The following is a 17,191-nucleotide window of genomic DNA, read 5'->3' as shown; positions in this document are numbered from 1 at the left end:
CCCCACTCCCAGGGAGCCCAGGTGTCAGGGTTCCCAGATCCCCTGCTGCACCCCCCAGCCAGAGAACCCAGTCATCTGGGCTGCACCCCACCCCCTCCGCCTGTGACCTGGGGTCATTTCCTGTTAGTGCTTGGGTGGAGGTTTCACAGTTTCTTCCCCTGCCCCACACCCAGAGAACCCAGGGTCCAGGCTCTAGCCTGGGAACTCAGGCATCCAGGTCCATCACCCAGCACAGCATACATGTCCCACACCCAGCATCACAGCCTGGGTGCACATGCCAGGAGTGCATGGCCCCAGGCATGAACGTAAGCAATGGAGCATGTGCATGCAAGACTCCCACAGACATGGGGCAGTAGAGGGGGGTTGTATGTGCTGGTATGTTGCATGTCGGGACATGTTGCACAGCCTGTCAGGAGGCATCACAGGCATGTTCCCATGTCTTGCACATGTATGCTGAGGAGGAAGGTGGATCCAGCTTGCGTGGGTGGGTGGAGGGAGTCCTCTATGCAGGGAGCCCAGGTGTCTGGACCCCAGCCCTCATGGCTATCAGGGCCTTGCACCCTCCTTCCTTCTCCTTCACCATTGCCTTGGGAGTCCTAGAGTGGGGAAGGACTGGGCACATAGGATCAGACCTGCAGCCCCCAGGACTGGGTTCTGAGCTTCCCTAAGCCCTAGGATTGGGTCCAGCTGCCCCTGGGCCCCAAGTTTGGGCCCTCAGACCCCCTCCCTCTAGGAGCCAGTCCAGCTGCATGAACATCCCCTTTCAACCCCTAGGATTGGGGCCAGCACCCCCAACTCCTCAGGATCAGGCCCTCTGATTTCCCCAACCTCCCAGGACTCCTACGTTCAGGCCTTCAGCACCCTCAGGATAGGTTCAAGGCCCCCAGCACCCAGAGGCTTGGGGCTGTGAGCCCTGCTCAGTGGCCAGGATCAGGACAAGGCTCCCTCCACCATCAGGATCGGGTCCAGAACACCCCTCCCTCCCTTCCAGGATCGGGTGAAGCTGCCCCGGAGTAGGGCTGCGGGCTGGGAGTGAGGGGGACTGCTAGGGTGATGGGGTCCAGACGCCAGGATTGGGCCCTCAGACCCACCTAGGATCAGGTCCATCCCCACAGCTCGGCCCGTCCCCCTCCGCCAGGATCCGGGCCGGGGGCCGGCCTGGCCCGGCTTTGCCCAATTAAGGCGGCGGCCGCGCCCCCCAGGCGGCTCCTTCCCCCCGCGCTCCCGGACTGGGCCAGACCCACGCCAGCGCCCGCAGCCGCCGCACGGATCGGGACCAGGGGCCGGATCCGGCTCGGGATCAGGACTTACTGGCGTCGGTGAGAACAGGGATCGGCAGCGGGGCGGGGCCGTGCGAGCATCTCTGGGGGGTGCAGAAGCGCCCGACCCCTGCGTTCGCTAGGAGCCAGCCCGGGACGCTTGGGTGCGCGTGGGGGTGTCAGCCCCCACTGAACGCCCGCCCCTCCCCCCACGCCCGGGTTCTCTGCCACAGCGCCCTGGGCACCTGTGTTGTCTGCCTGTAAGTGTCTGGGTTCTTTTCTATCGGTGGCAGTGCCCGGACGCCTTGGTTCTCTGTGAGCGCCCGGGACGCCTAGGTTCCGCACATATGTCGGAAGGGCGTGAGGGTCCGAGACCCTGCCTCCAGGGCATCCCGGGGTCCCGCGTGTGTGAATACGGTGGTCCCTTCCCCGCACTCCCGACCCGCAGCACCCTACGGCGACGCGGTTCCCCTCAATCGCGATGTGCAGTCCCCTCCTACATCCCTGTGGTGCCCCTCACTCCCGGTCCGCAGCCCCTGTCTCTTTCATCCTGGTTCTCTGCGAATTCCCAGGAAAACGGGACTCTCCAAATAAGGGGAAAATATGAAGGCAGGTCCCGGTGGGGCGGGGCGGTCCCGGCAGGGCGACCGCGCCCAGGGTCTTGAACAGGGGACCACAGGTCGGGGATGAGGGGTACCGTGGGGTGATGGGCAGGGCTGCATGTCGGGAGTGAGGGGCACCTTGAGGCTATGGCGGGAGGGAAGCCCCCTCCCCCAGACGCCTGGGTTCAATCCCCAGCTATAAGGCGGGCATTGATTGACTGACAGACACGTACCGGCGCCGGCCGCCAGGGGGCGCCTCCGGCAGAATTCGAAGCCCCCAGGCCTGGGGTCACCCAGCTAACTCTTCGGAAGCGGGGAGGGAGCTGGAGAATGGGGGCGGGGAGGTGACTTCGGCAAAGCGGCACTGGAAGGGTTAACTTGCTCCGCCTCGGTCGGGGTGGGGGGCTTCAGCCAAGGAGGGGAATCCAAGACCCTCCCAGGGCTGCATCCCCACACCACCAGGGGAGCCCACCTCTTTCCCCCTCCTCCGGACGCCTGGGTTCATTCCCCGCCTCATGCGCACCTCTTCTCTTCACAGGTCTCTGCGCCTTTAAATTCGTGGGCCACAGCCGCACCCTCTGGCCCCGGCCCTTTATTTGTGTCGCCCCGCCCATCCGTGCCTTCATCTGCATAGACCCGCCCCTCATCTGCATTGGACTCTTCCAGTTTGACATCTCCGTCCTCCGCTTTACAGCTCCACCCTCTACTTATTCTGGCCGCCCCTCATTTTCATAGCCCCGCCTCCGTCCCGTAGTCCCTTTCCTTTATTAATGTAACCCCGCCTCCCCCAATCCCTTTCTTTGCCTCATCCAGTCTCCCGTCCGTTCTTTTATTTTGCATAACACCGCCTCCCTCTCACCCCGCCTCCTGTCTCATCCAGTTATTTGCATAATTTTGCTTACAATCCCTTCTTCCACCCGTCCCGCTTGGGGAATCACTCCGCTTCCCTCCCTCTCCCCATTCTTTGCATAACCCCGCCCCTTGCCTCACAGGCCCCGCCCTTCATTTAAAATATGAGTGGCGCTACTGGGCGCTCCGGTACTGCGGGTTCGAATCCGGGTGGGAGCTCGTCGGGGACCGGGACCGGGGCAGCAGGGCCGGATCCCGAGATGCCGGCGACTGAGAAGGACCTGGCGGAGGACGCGCCGTGGAAGAAGATCCAGGAGAACACGTTCACTCGGTGGTGCAATGAGCACCTCAAATGCGTGCAGAAGCGGGTGGCCAGCCTGCAGGCCGACCTGGCAGACGGGCTGCGGCTCATCGCCCTGCTTGAGGTGCTGAGCCAGAAGCCCATGGGCCGCAAGTACCACGCCCGGCCCACGTTCCGCCAGATGCAGCTGGAGAACGTCTCCGTGGCCCTCGAGTTCCTGGAGCGCGAGAACATCAAGCTCGTCTCCATCGGTGCGTGCACGGCGTGGGGCACAGATCGGGGCCCCCGGGAGCAGGGGGAGCCGGATCGGGCCTCCTGGGATGAGGGGAGATGGATCGGGCCCTCCCGGGGGGGGGGGAGGCAGGAATCAGGACCCTGCTCCTAGACGGCACTAGGGGGGAGGGAATGGATCAGGCCCCCCTTCAACCCTCCAGGTCCAGGATCGGGCCCCTCCTGCCCTGGTATGGCATGATGGGGAACGTAGACCGGGATCGGGCACCCTGCCCCCACCAGCCACGCGCCGGGATCCGGACGCTGCCCCCGTGGGATGGATGGCGGGGTGTGGGGACAGGTCAGGCCCCCTGGGATCAGGATCAGGACTCCGGCGGAGAGAGGAAGAGAGTCGGTAGCGGGACTGTGGGAGCGGGGCGGGAGCGAGGGTCGCCGCGGGGCTCCCCGGGCAGCGGTAACAAAGCCGGAGGGGGGCGGGGCGGGGGGGGCACGTCGGGGCCTGTCTCGTCCCACAGGAATGTGGCGTTAACCCCTGCGGGGCCGGGCAGGGGCTGCGGGCCGGGAGGGCGGGGCACCGCGGGCCGTGGTGGGGCTGCGCCCGGGCCCCGCGGTTCCCGCTGCATCCTGCCCCGGGAGAGGAAGCCTGAGATTGCGGCTGGGACCGACCGCAGCTTCAGCCGCGCGCCGGGGCGGGGCGGGGCGGGGCGGGGCGCGGGGAGGTGCAGCTGGACCCCGCCCCAGTGGGGCCCTGGCCCGGGGCGGGGGGCACCCAGCGCTGGGGCTCTGCCCAGAGGTGGCGGGGCCCGGGGGCTGCGGGTCGGGATTCGGGAATGAGGGGCACTGCCGGGCGCGGGGGCCAGGCAGCGCCGCCGGCGGGGCCGGGGGGGCAGGATGTGGAGGAGGGGCGCGGCCGGGGTGGGGGTGGGGGGTGCTCCCGACGGCTCTGGCTGCCGCTCCATATAAGGCCAAAAAATGTTGGATGTCGGGCGGCGCCGGGCCGGGGCGGGGGAGGGGGGGCAGGATTGGCCCTGGCGCGGGGGAGGGGCCGTGCCCCGCCCCGCCCAGACCCCCGAGACCCCCCGGCCCGCTCTCCCCAGCGGTGCCCGGCACTCCCGACCGCAGCGCCCTGCTCCTTCCCCATGACTCAGACCGGGCATGGCCCGCGGCTCCCCCTTTGCTCCTCCGGGTGTTCTGGGACGATTCCACCCGGGCAGGGAGGGACTGCGGCCTGGCCGCGGGCTTCTGTGCTGCGGCCCCTGACCCGGTTTCCCTCACTCGCCTCCCTCCCGCCCGCCGTCCCCGGTTCCTCTGGCCCCCCGGAGTCTGGAAGGGGCAGGGGCGTCTTGCTCCTCTGGGGGGCGCTGTGTGTGGGGTGCTATGAACCCCGCTAGCCTGCTCTGTGGAGGGGGGCGTGTCTCTGTCCATGGTGGGATACTGGGGGACCTCGCTGCAGGGCTGCTGGGTATCAGGATGCGGTGCATTGCCCGAGGATGTTAGGTGAGGTTCCTGCCCTGGTGCACTGTGAGGTAGTGCTGTCTTGGTACTGCAGGGCATTGTGGAAATAAGCTGGGGGGACTGGCTCATTGCATTGTGGGATATTGGGGGGACTGGATTGCAGGGCATCATCATCTGACCCTAGCCCTCTTTCCTGTCCAAGTGCTGGGGGGCTGGACTTGATCTTCTAAGGTCCTTTCCAGCTGCTAACATCTATGAATTTATGTGATAGTAAGGCACAGGTCTGTAGTGCATTGTGGAAGAGGCCAAACAGGTCTGGCTGTTGTGGGATATTGGGGACCGGTGCAGTGTTTTGTGGGATAGCACAGTCCAGAGGCTACAGGGTGTCTTGTGAAGATGCTGAGAAAGGTCCCTGCTGCAGTTCATTGTGAGATGTTGGAGGTATCAGGCAACAGTTCCTCATGGAAGGTGCCCAATGGCTCCCTGCTCCAGTGTTGTGTGGGTAGTTGGAGATTCTGGGATTCAGTTCATCATGACAGCTGCACAGTGGGTCTTTGCCCCAGTGCACTGTGGGACCTTGGGAGAATTGGAATGCAGTGCCTCATGGGCTAGTGTGGTCCAGGGACTGCAGAGTGTTCTGGGAGGATGTTGAGCTGCATCCCTGCCCAAGTGCATTGTGGGATACTGGCAGACCAGGATGCAGTGTCTTGTGGGATAGCGCAGTCCTGGGAGGATGCTGAAGGGGTTTCTGCCCTTGTGCATGGTGGGATAGCTCTTCCTGCCTTTCCCTGCTGCAGACAGCAAAGCCATTGTGGATGGGAACCTGAAGCTGATCCTGGGACTCATTTGGACACTGATCCTGCACTACTCCATCTCCATGCCCATGTGGGATGAGGATGAGGATGAGGAGGCCAAGAAGCAGACGCCCAAGCAGCGGCTCCTGGGCTGGATCCAGAACAAGCTGCCACAGCTCCCAGTCACCAATTTCAGCCGCGACTGGCAGAGTGGCCGTGCCCTTGGTGCCCTGGTTGACAGCTGCGCCCCTGGTAAGCTCATGGCACTGTGGGAGGGGGCCAGGGTTCAATGCATTGTGGGAGGGGGCTAGAGTGCAGGGCACTGGGGAAAGGAGAATCAAGGGTCCCCAAGGAGGGAGTGAGGTTGATCTGGGTTGCAGTGCACTGTGGGATGGGACCAGGGTGCAATGTACAGCGCATGTCACAGAGCTTAAAGAGAATGCTGGTGCAATGCATTGTGGGAAGGGACTGGGTTCCAGTGTATTCTGGAAGAGGGTTGAGATGCAGAGTGTTGGGAGGAGGGTTCAATGCATTGTGGGAAGCAGGGGAGACAGGGAGGGGATGAGATTGTTCTGGGTTGTGGGAAGGGCCTGGGGGGCAGCCCTGGCTTTAACCGTGTCCTGCCCCCCAGGCCTGTGCCCTGACTGGGATTCATGGGACCCCACCAAACCTGTGGATAATGCACGTGAAGCCATGCAGCAGGCTGATGACTGGCTCGGAATCCCCCAGGTGCTCCCCTTGTCTCTCTTTCCACCCCCAGGAGTGGGCAGGGGGCAGAGGATGGAGGGCAAGAGGAGGGGGCTGGACAGGATGAGGAGCTGGGGGAGGGCAGGTAGAGTCATAGTGCTTTGGGGGAGCAGGTTGCTGGGTCCCTGCCCTGGTGTATTGTGGGACAGCATGGCCACACGGCACTTTGGGATTAGGATAAAGGTCCTGACAGGGTGGGGGTAAATCCCAGTGCATTGGTAGAGCAGCTGCCAGATCCCTGCCCTGGTGCCTTGTGGAATAGCAGAGATCCTGAGCATTGTGGGAGGATGCTGTGTGGAAAGGGGTTTGGGTGAGAGGGAGTGTTCCAATGTGTGGTGGAATAGCTTGATCCCAGGGTCTGTAGGGCATTGTGGCAAGGCTGCCAAATGGATGTCGTTGGTCCAGTGCCGTGGGATCCAGGAGTTGCAAAGCATTCTGGGAAAGTACCAAGTGGGTCCCCTGCTCCACAGCATTGTGGGATAGCACAGACCTCCAGGGAAGGAGGGGCTTGCAGGGCATTAGGGAATGGAACAGGGCTCTGATTTACTAGCCTCCCCCCCACCCCCGGCAGGTGATCACCCCTGAGGAGATTGTGGATCCCAACGTGGATGAGCACTCAGTCATGACCTACCTGTCGCAGTTCCCCAAGGCCAAACTCAAGCCAGGTGCCCCCCTGCGTCCCAAGCTCAACCCCAAGAAAGCCCGAGCCTATGGCCCTGGTGAGTTCCCTCCATCCTGCCCTAGAGAACCCAGTCCAGGCTGCCAGCCCCCCTACTCTCACTCCTGAGCTGCCACTCCCTTCCCAGAGAGCCCAGACATCCCAGCCCTTCACCCTCCTCCCTCTTCCTTCTTTGAACTCCTCCCTCTCTTCTCCCCCTACCCCAGGCATTGAGCCGACTGGGAACATGGTGAAGAAAAAAGCCGAGTTCACAGTGGAGACAATCAGTGCAGGGCAGGGAGATGTCCTGGTCTATGTGGAGGACCCAGCTGGACACCGTGAGGAGGTAGGGAGCAACAGTTTTGGAATGAGGGGCATTGCAGGGTTATGGGGGGCTGCAGGTCAGGAGTGGGTCTGTGAGTTTGACCCCTTATCTGTCTTTTTGTTTGTCTGCCCCCCACCCTTTCAGGCTAAAGTCATTGCCAACAATGACAAAAATAGAACCTTTTCAGTCTGTTACATCCCAAAAGTCACAGGCATCCACAAGGTAATGAGGGGGCTGCAGTTTGGGAGAGAGGGGCACTCACAAGGGTGGTGGTGGGGCCTCTGGGGCTCCCTCCTCACCCCTCTGTCCTTCCTCCCCCACCCCCCAGGTGACAGTGCTGTTTGCAGGGCAGCACATCGCCAAGAGCCCCTTTGAGGTGGGGGTGGGGAAAGCACCAGGGGACCCCTCCAGGGTAATGGCCCAGGGCCCTGGGCTGGAGCCACAGGGCAACACAGCCCAGCGACCCACCTGGTTCGATATCTGCACTGCTGGTGAGAAACTCCCCTGCCCGGGGACTGTGGGTTTGGAGTGAGTGGCACCATGGGGCTATGGGGTGGACTGCAGGTTAAGAGTGAGGGGCACCATGGGGTGATGGTAGGTCTGTGGGTTGGGAGTGAGAGGCACCACTTGGTGGGGGACAGTGCAGGTCAGGAGCGAGGGGCACTGTGAGATTAAGGAGGGTGTGAGTGAGGGGCATTGTGGAGTGATGGGGGCTGTGGGTTGGGAGAGGGGCAGGGATGGATGTGTGATGTAGCGGGTTCTGGGGCTCTCTGACTTTGACCCCTGGCAGGGGCTGGCGCCGGAGAGGTTGAAGTGCAGGTGCTGGACCCTGCTGGGCGCCGGGTGGAGGTGCAGCTGGAACCTCGTGGTGATGCCACCCAGCACTACAGCTACCGGCCCGTGGCTGAAGGGCCTCACAGTGTCCACGTGTCCTTTGCTGGTGCCCCCCTGCCCCGGAGCCCCTTCCCTGTGAATGTTGGCCCAGGTAGGAATGGGCCACTGGTCTGGAGTGAGGGGCACCACTAAGGGGGGCTGTGGGTTGGGAGTGAGAGGCACCAATATAGGGTGGGAGGGTTGTGGTTTGGGAGTGAGGGGCACCATCAAGGTGGCCTGCAGGTCAGGAGTGAGGGGCACTGCAGGGTGATTGTGGGGCTGCAGATCAGGAGTAAGGGGCACCAGGAGGAGGAGGGGGGCTGCAGGTTGGGAGTGAAGGGCACCACAGCATCAAGAGGGGTTGTTGGGGGAGAGGGACACTGCCCTGTGTCGGGGGGGGCTCATCTCTGGGGGGGGCCCTGGTTCACCCTTCCCTGCCCCAGGGGTCCCAGCTCCCCCCCCATAATCTCTTTATATTTCTTTCTCTCTTTCTCTCTCTCTCTCTCTGCTTCCACCTGTCTTGTCTTGTTCTGTCTGTCTTTCCTTAGGCTTGGACTCTCTGCAGGGCATTCCCCACCAGTACTGCTCTGCCCTGGGCAGGCAGGTGGAATGTGGCTGGGAATGGGGCCTGGATACATGGGTTCCCTGCACCATGCCAGTCCCTGCTGAGCCCTGGGGGGTGCAGAGCTGCGGGTCTTCCTGGATGCCTGGGTTCTCCTGTTTTGTTTCTCTCTTCCTGGTGGGCTCTGGCTTGCAGGGGGGCTTGGCCTGATCCAGACAGCTGGGTCCTCCTTTGCTGCCTGCATGTTTCTGTCCATGCCCTAGGCCCTGGATGCCTGGGTTCCCTCTCTAGCTGTCCTTTTTTCTCCACCCCCACCCTGTAGCAAGAAACCCAGAGGCCTGAGTCCCTTTACTCAGGGCTGAGCAGGCCTGGATGTCTGGTTCCTATTCTTGGGGCCAAGCAGTCCCAGAGACCTGTGTCCGCTTCCTTGCCATGGCTGCCCCTGCCATGGAAGTTGGGATTGGAGGGATGGGAGGGAGGGGCTGGGCATCCCAGATACCTGGGTCCCTGCCTCACCCCCCACCCCCCCACAGCCTGCAACCCAGGGGCCTGTTGTGCTGTGGGCCGGGGGCTACAGCCCAAGGGGCTTCGGGTGAAGGAGCCAGCCGAGTTCAAAGTGTTCACCAAGGGTGCCGGCTCTGGAGAACTCAAGGTCACCATCAAGGGCCCCAGTGAGTCCAGGGGAGGACTAGGGAGCCTGGTTGGGATCATGGGTGTGTGTCTAGGAGGCCATTGGGGTTGGGAACCCTGCCTGGGGCTTGGGGGCTGGGAGGGGATCTGGGGGGCCAGAAGGGGAGGGTCTGTGGGGCAGGGATGGGATTAGAGGGGTGGGGGTCTGGGGAGGCTGGAGAGGGATTGGGGTACAGTGGTGGGGTCAGAGGGTATGGATAGGCTGTGAGGGGACACACTGACTCCTTCCCCACACAGAGGGGCTGGAGCCGGTGAAGGTGCGGGACACGGGAGATGGGGTCTTCTGCTGCGAGTACATGCCCCCTGTGCCTGGTGCCTACAGCATCACCATTACATGGGGGGGACAACCTGTGCCCCACAGGTGAGTGCTGCACCACCACACTCTGCCCTGCCTCACCCTGCTGCATGCTGGGAAGGGGGGCTGGGGGGCAGGGCATGCTGGGAAGGTGGAGGGGTGGTGTCCTGGGGCATGCTGGGTAGGGGGGCTGGAGCCCCAGGGGGCTCTGGCTAGGGTGGAAATGAGAGGTACCCCAGAGGACACTGGGAAATGGGGGCTTGGAAGCCCCAGGGAATGTTGTGAAGGGGTGTGAGGCCCCAGGGGATTCTGGAAAGGGGGGCCATGAGGCATTGGGGCACTTCCTGATCCCCTCTACCCCTCAGTCCATTTGAGGTGGGGGTGTCGCCAGCCTGCGGCCCTCAGAAGGTGCGGGCCTGGGGTCCTGGGCTGGAGAGGGGAGTCACCGGGCGCTCGGCTGACTTCGTGGTGGAGGCCATTGGCGACGATGTTGGCACCCTCGGTGAGTGGTGGGGGTTGTGGGGTTAATGGGGGAGGGGACGGTGCAGTGTGTGCGGAGTCGCGTGGAGCTCAGGATGATCATGTGCTGGGGCCTGACTGAGCACACTTATGTGGCAGGGGAGATGTCGTGATCACCACCACAGTGGAAGGTGCTTTCAGTCCAGGTGGTTTTGCTGTACCTGGAAAGGGAGATCCCTTTCTCTCTGACCTGTACTGGCTTTGTGTAGTTGGAGACTTGTCCACTGCAGGCCCCCCTACAAAAATCTACTGTAGCCTCTCAATGCATTGGCAATGTGTCTGGGAGAACGGTGGGGATGTTCCCCTCCTCTGCACCAATGGCGGGGCATGGGGCTGCAGCCCAGCTGGGCCCAATGTCTGGCAGCAGCAGAGGTTGTGTGAAGTTGTGCCCCCTATTTTCAATACTTCTGCGTCACCTGTGGCCTAATGGGGTAATTTGGGCTACACGCTTGATTTTATAGAGATGGGGATTTTTCCCTGGCTTGCTCCTTTGACCTTTTGGCTAAGGACAAGCAAGACTTGGGGGCATCTGAATCCCAAGACCATAGGCTGCCTGCTCTGGATTTGAGAGTATCTGAAGCCCCAGGCTGAAGAGTCTGGGAGGTAGGATACTTGCTCTCAGTGCGGGGCAGAATAGCTTTGTGGGTCCCCGGGGGTGGTGTTTAACTGCTGGTGGCCCACAGGCTTCTCAGTGGAGGGCCCATCACAGGCCAAGATAGAGTGTGACGACCGGGGTGACGGGTCATGCGATGTGCGGTACTGGCCGCAGGAGCCAGGTGCCTACGCTGTGCATGTGCTATGCAACAATGAGGACATCCGGTACAGCCCCTTCATGGCTGACATCCGCCCTCAGCCCTCTGACTTCTACCCAGACAAGGTGAGGGCCAGGCGCTTGGAATCTCTGTGTTGAGAAAAGGGTCTGGGGTGGGGGGTGAGAGTGTGTGGGGGGGGTGGGAGTCCAGATGCCTGGGATCTTGGAGGGGAGTGAGGATTGGGAGCAGGGGATGCTGGGAGCCCAGATGCCTGGGTTCTGTGGGAGGGCAGGGTGGGCTGTGGGTAAGAGCAGGGGAGGGCTGGAAGCTTGAATGCCTGAGTTCTCTGGGAGGCTAGGAATGGGGGGCTAGAAGTTTGGATGCATGGGTTCTTTGGGAACAGCAGTCAGAACTCTTGGAATATAACCTGTATCCCTGGGTTCTTTGGAGGTGAGCAGAGTGGGGGCTGGAGAATTGGAGCAGTTGGGCCTGGGAGCCTGGACCCTTGAGTTTTCTAGGAGGGGAATGGGGGCTGTGGGGGGAGAGCATAGTGGGCGCATGACTAGGAGCTCCAAACTGCCCCTGTGGTGTGGGTGCACTCTCTGAACTTAGGGGGTCCTCATTCCAACCCCTCCCCCCTGCCTCCTGCCCTAAAGGTGAAGGCCCACGGTCCAGGGCTGGAGAAGACAGGGGTGCCTGTGAACAAGCCAGCAGAGTTCACTGTGGATGCCCGGAGTGGGGGCAAAGCCCCTCTCAAGGTGCAGGTGCAGGTGAGTTGGGGGGGGGGTCTGATCTGGGAGGGGCTGGGCTGTGTGTCTTGGGGAGGCAGGGGGAGTCACTGGGGGACTGGGGAGCTGGTAGGGGGTTTGACCCCCCCCCCACCATTACCTCCCAGGATGCGGAGGGGTCCTCAGTGGAGGTGTCGGTGAAGGACAATGGCAATGGGACCTACAGTTGCTCCTATGTGCCTAAGAAGCCAGTGAAACACACAGCCATGGTATCCTGGGGTGGCGTAAACATCCCCAGCAGCCCCTTCCGCGTGAGTTGTCTTGACCTGCAATGTACTCAAGTCAGGAGATCCTATCTTCCCCCAAAGTGCTCTGGGGCTGGGGCATTGCCCCCCTTCATTGTCACATAATGCCTCGGGGCTGGGGAGAACTTGTTTTTCCCCGTCCAGTGTCCCACAATGCCTTGGGGCTGTATGGGGCGGAGGGGCTGTTCCCCAGTGTTCTATAATACCATGAGGCCCTGAGAATTGGGAAGGAAATTCTGTGCTCTCAGTATCTCCCCTGCCATTGGGCTTAAGGAGTCCCCAGGTGTGTCACAATGCCCTGGGGCTGAGGGATGCCATGGTGTTGCTCCTGGCAAGCAGCTGGGGCCTAGCACCCTGTTCCAGGCCTGAACCCTCCCACCCCTGTACTGTAGTGCCCTACGGCTGTGAGGGGGAGTGCTCCATCTTGACCATGGCAACCAGATTCAGGCCTGTTTCCCCCGCCCCACACACACACGATTTTTACCAAGCCTGGGTTTCATCCCAGCTCTGGTTAGACAAGTGGGGAGGGGGTGTCTGGGATCCCAGACTCCTGGGTTCCCTGTTCACTATGCCTCCTGCTTGCAGGTGAATGTAGGGGCTGGGAGCCATCCCCACAAGGTCAAAGTCTATGGCCCTGGTGTGGCCAAGACTGGTCTGAAAGCCAATGAGCCCACATACTTCACCGTGGACTGTGCTGAGGCTGGGCAGGGTGAGTGGTAGTTGGCAGGTGGGGTGGGGGCAGAAGTCTGGACATCTGGGTTCTCTCAGGCAGGAGGGACTGGGAGCTCCAGGAGGGATGGGGCTGGGTTTGAGAGAATCTCAGGAGGTATGGGGTAGGGGCTCTGGGAGAGGGGGCAGAGGAAGGAGCCCTGGGGGAGATGGAGAAGCCACGTCTGTAGGGTTCTGACCAGTCCATCTGTCCACATCCCTCATCCCCTGCAGGTGATGTGAGTATCGGGATCAAGTGTGCGCCAGGCGTGGTGGGCCCAGCTGAGGCGGATGTCGACTTTGACATCATTCGCAACCCCAATGACACATTCACAGTCAAGTACACGCCCCGTGGCCCCGGCGCCTACACCATCATGGTCCTCTTTGCTGACCAGGTGCTCCCCTTCATGCACTGTGATCCATTATGTCCTTAGGCAGCACCTCCCAGGATGTCTTGGGGGTGTCAGGGGTGTCCCATGATGTTTTGCGGGGGAGGATCCCATGATGCCCTAAAGGCAGCACCTCCCATGATGCTTTGGGGTGGCAGGGGGGTTTACCATTTTGCTTCAAGTGTGGTGGGAGTGTCCCACAATCCCCTGGAGTAGCATTTCCCAGGATGTTTTGTGGTCAGCAGGGGCATCCCATGATGCTTTGGGGGAGCAGCAGTGCCCATGAGGCGCTGAGGGCATCACCTCTCATGATGGTGGTAGTGGTGGGAGTGTCCTATGAAGCTTTGGGGATGACAGGGGTGGCAAGTCTTGGGGCTTGACAGAGGGGCTGGTGTCCCATGATGCCTTTGGGTGGGTGGGTTTGGGTGGGTCAGGCTGGGGGTGGGGGGCTGGGGCTGGCTCTGGGGATCCCTCCCTGTAGGGGAGATGTGGGGCTGAGTGCCGAGGACCACAGGCTGTTTCTAGGGGTCCCCTCACATCCTCCTTCCCCACCCTCCAGGCAACCCCCACCAGCCCCATCCGCATCAAGGTGGATGCCTCCCATGATGCCAGTAAGGTCAAGGCTGAGGGGCCGGGGCTAAGCCGCACCGGTGAGTGGGAGGGGCTGGGTACAATTTTTGAGTGGCAGCAGACATGGAGGGCTGGTTTGTGGGTGGAAAGCTTGAGGTTAAGAGCCATTTTGTGGGTGCTGGGTGCAATTGGGGGACAGGAGATGTAGCAGGCTCTACTTTGGGTGGTGGGGGGCAGGCCATCCTGGGAGGGGAGGGGGCAGACCAGGCTCGGCTGACCCCACCCCTCACACTTCCAGGTGTGGAGCTGGGCAAGCCAACGCATTTCACAGTGAATGCCAAGGCAGGGGGCCGGGCCCCCCTGGATGTGCAGGTGACAGGGCCAGGCAAGGGTGAGGCCGCCAAAGACTTGGAGGTTGTTGACAACCACGATGGGACTCACACAGTCAAGTACACACCGGTGCAGCAGGTGAGCGGGGCTGGAGCTCCTCCCAGTATGCTCTGTGGTAACTGGGGCCTAGCATATATCCCAGCATATTCTAGGGTTGGCAGGCATCCCTTCCTAGCATGCTGTGGGCTGAGCAGGGCCTTAACATATATCCCAGCATGCTCTAGGGTGGTGGGAGTCTCTTTCCAGCATGCTTTGGGGTAACTAGGGCTGCTATGTCCCAGCAGCCCCTGGGGTTGGCAGGACTCTCTTCCCAGCATGTTTTGCAGGGTGCCTGGGGTGCACAGGGCACTTGCTAGGGTGGCAGAGCAGATCCGGGTGGGCCTGAAAATCTGGGTTTCCAGCTCCTCTCCCCCCCCACACTGCACAGGGTAACCTGGGGGTGAGCGTGACCTACGGTGGCGACCACATCTCCAAGAGTCCCTTCCCTGTGGCTGTTGCCCCCACCCTCGACCTTGGCAAGATCAAGATCTCAGGCCTGGAAGACAGTACGTGCCCTGGGATGGCACATACAGATTTGGAGTGGGGAGACACTGGAGGGATGTGGGGGCTCCCATGGGCATTGTGGGGCTGTGGGTGCCCCCCAGGGACAAATAGAGGAGCTCGGGGGCACCTAGGGCTGGAGGAAGCTATGGCCTTGCTCTGGAGGGGGTAGTGGGTCTGCCCCCATCCCCCTTCCTTCCTCCCCCTGCAACTGACCCCCTGTCTCCTGGCAGAGATGGAGGTAGGCAAGGAGCAGGAGTTCATGGTGAAGGCAAAGGGTGCTGGAGGCCAGGGCAAGGTGGGAGCCAAGGTTGCAGGCCCAGGGGGCAAGGTTGTGCCCTGTCGTGTGGAGCCTGGGCTGAGTACCGAGACCTCAGTGGTGCGCTTCACCCCCCGCGATGAAGGCCCACATGAGCTGGAGGTCACCTATGATGGCACCCCTGTGCCCGGCAGCCCCTTCCCTGCTGAGGCTTTGCCCCCCACCAACCCTGCCAAGGTAAGGCCCCCCCCATCTCTGATTTCCTCTTCTCATTTCCTGTTCCTTCAGGGCTGGCAGGGCTGGGGCCCCCTCCTCTCCCTCAGAGCTGGTGGGGTTAGTGGGAGTGTTCCAACTGTCTCTGGGCCCCCTCAACCCATCTCTCCACCCCAGAGCTGGCAAGGGGGCTATGGTGGGGGCTGAGGCTGTGGTGGAGGGGGTCGTGCTTACTCTGGCTCTGGGATGCCCCTCACCTCCATCTCTCCATCCCAGGGCTAGCAGGGGGGCTACAGCTGAGGCTGGTGGGGGGAGGTACAGGCTGTCTCCCAGCTTCTCTTCACCCCATTTGTCCATGCCAGGGCTGATGGAGGTGGAGGGTGTGTGTGTACAGGCTGGGTCTGGGGTGTCTGTTTTCCCCCATCACTCTCATCTGTCCACCCCAGGACTGGCAGGGGGCTATGGCTGAGGCTGTTAGTGGGGTTCAGGCTGGCTCTGGTGCTCCCTTATCTCCTGTCTCCCCACCAGGTACGTGCCTTCGGTCCAGGCTTGGCAGCTGGTGTGGCAGGCCACCCAGCACCCTTCACCATAGACACAACGGGTGCAGGCCCTGGAGCACTGGGGCTGACAGTGGAGGGCCCTGGTGAGGCGGCACTGGAGTGCCAAGACCATGGTGATGGCACTTGTGCTGTGACCTACGTGCCAGCTGTGCCTGGTGATTATGCTGTCAACATCCTCTTTGCTGGCACCCATGTGCCTGGCTCCCCCTTTCACGCTGCCATAGCCCCCGATGCCCCCACCACAGCCCCTGCTGAGGCTGAAACCCCACCCCCTGCTGGCTTTGATGCCTCCAAAGTGACATGCTCAGGACCTGGGCTGCGGCGGGCAGTGGCGGGGCAGCCAGGCCATTTCCGTGTGGACTGTTCGCGGGCTGGTGCAGCTGAGCTAACTATTGAGATAGAGTCGGCTGGCGGTGCCCGGGCTGAGGTGCGGGTGGACGACACAGGTGATGGCACCTACACCATTGCCTATGCCCCGCTGAGGCCTGGCACCTACACCGTCACCATTAAGTATGGAGGTCAGCCTGTGCCCAGCTTCCCCTGTGCCCTGTTGGTGGAGCCGGAGCCGGGCCACGGCCCTGTTGTCTACGGGCCTGGCATCGAGGGCACTGGTACGTGGCAGGGGCTTGGAGGGAGTGTGGGGTGCCAAAGGTGGGGAAGTAGGAGGTGGAAGGACAGGAACTGGGAGGCAGGTTCCCATAACCCCCAAACCCTAACCTATATCCTCTAATTACACCCCATTTCAGGTGTGTTCCGTGAGGCAACAACAGAGTTCACGGTGGATGCACGGGGCCTGCGCCCAACTGGTGGTTCTCATGTGCAGACACGCGTGTCCAACCCCTCAGGCAACCTCACTGAGGCTTTTGTCCATGACCAGGGCAATGGCACCTACCGTGTAGAATATACACCTTATGAGGAAGGTGAGCATGCACAGGCACTTTTGTGTGTGGGCATGTGAGAGGCAGGTACTGGGGCATGTGTGTGCAGATGGAGCCCTGAGGCATTGTGGGGAACCCCTACCCCTGCTGCATTGTGTGAGAGATGGCAGGAAAGGGAAAGCAATGCCCTGATGCATTGTGGGAAAAGGGGACAGGGTACCTGGGGGAAGGAGGTATCTGCTGCAGTGCACTGTGGGAAGTCATAGAGCTGGGGAGCTATGCCCACTGTGCTGTGGGAAGAACGAAGCTTCCAGTGGTGGCTGGAAGGAGGGGGTCAGGGAGCCCTGGCCCCTTCCCATGCCCCGCCCATCCCCCCCAGGGCTGCACTCAGTGGAGGTGTCATATGAGGGGAGCCTGGTACCCAACAGCCCCTTCCAGGTGCCTGTGACTGAGGGCTGCGACCCGGCACGTGTGCGTGTGCATGGCCCTGGCCTGCAGAGTGGCACCACCAACCAGCCCAACAAGTTCACCGTCGAAACGAGGTGGGGCCCAGGTGGGGCTGTGGAGGCCCCATACCATTCCTAAGAGCAACAGGTTCAGGCTCTCAACAAACTGTGGTAGCTCCAAGCACTCCTGCTCTAGCTGAGCACAATCAGGTCCATGCCATCTGTGTTATCCTGACCCATTCAGGGGGTATGGGGAAAATCCAAGGGGGATCAGGGGGCCCCTACATCATTGA

General features: G+C 61.9%; 1 protein-coding gene across 2 annotated transcripts in view; it reads left to right on the top strand.

Moving 5' to 3' along the window:
- Positions 1-1,301: 1,301 nt before the first annotated feature.
- The window catches only part of FLNA (filamin A), a 30,516-nt gene continuing 14,626 nt past the window's right edge, over positions 1,302-17,191 (top strand). The window contains exons 1-24 of one of the 2 annotated variants that reach the window (XM_090060665.1): positions 1,302-1,319; positions 2,400-3,262; positions 5,495-5,743; positions 6,123-6,220; positions 6,810-6,957; positions 7,124-7,242; positions 7,366-7,443; positions 7,550-7,712; positions 8,012-8,206; positions 9,190-9,327; positions 9,584-9,707; positions 10,007-10,143; positions 10,844-11,037; positions 11,569-11,682; positions 11,808-11,951; positions 12,531-12,654; positions 12,888-13,048; positions 13,602-13,692; positions 13,911-14,080; positions 14,430-14,547; positions 14,776-15,038; positions 15,543-16,185; positions 16,321-16,494; positions 16,832-16,994. In XM_090060665.1, coding sequence (XP_089916791.1) covers positions 2,875-3,262; positions 5,495-5,743; positions 6,123-6,220; positions 6,810-6,957; positions 7,124-7,242; positions 7,366-7,443; positions 7,550-7,712; positions 8,012-8,206; positions 9,190-9,327; positions 9,584-9,707; positions 10,007-10,143; positions 10,844-11,037; positions 11,569-11,682; positions 11,808-11,951; positions 12,531-12,654; positions 12,888-13,048; positions 13,602-13,692; positions 13,911-14,080; positions 14,430-14,547; positions 14,776-15,038; positions 15,543-16,185; positions 16,321-16,494; positions 16,832-16,994 — 4,196 coding nt within the window. In that variant the 5' untranslated portion in view covers positions 1,302-1,319; positions 2,400-2,874. Of the gene's footprint in view, positions 1,320-2,399; positions 3,263-4,326; positions 4,740-5,494; positions 5,744-6,122; positions 6,221-6,809; positions 6,958-7,123; positions 7,243-7,365; positions 7,444-7,549; positions 7,713-8,011; positions 8,207-9,189; positions 9,328-9,583; positions 9,708-10,006; positions 10,144-10,843; positions 11,038-11,568; positions 11,683-11,807; positions 11,952-12,530; positions 12,655-12,887; positions 13,049-13,601; positions 13,693-13,910; positions 14,081-14,429; positions 14,548-14,775; positions 15,039-15,542; positions 16,186-16,320; positions 16,495-16,831; positions 16,995-17,191 lie in introns of those variants that run through there. The other variant, XM_090060666.1, reaches the window with a different exon arrangement.

Source organism: Crocodylus siamensis, chromosome 8 (assembly GCF_052110815.1).
Source record: "Crocodylus siamensis isolate JL-2025a chromosome 8, ASM5211081v1, whole genome shotgun sequence".
Lineage (NCBI taxonomy): Eukaryota > Metazoa > Chordata > Crocodylia > Crocodylidae > Crocodylus > Crocodylus siamensis.
Note: the sequence above shows the minus strand (reverse complement) of the source record. Positions and strands in the feature narration are given on the sequence as shown.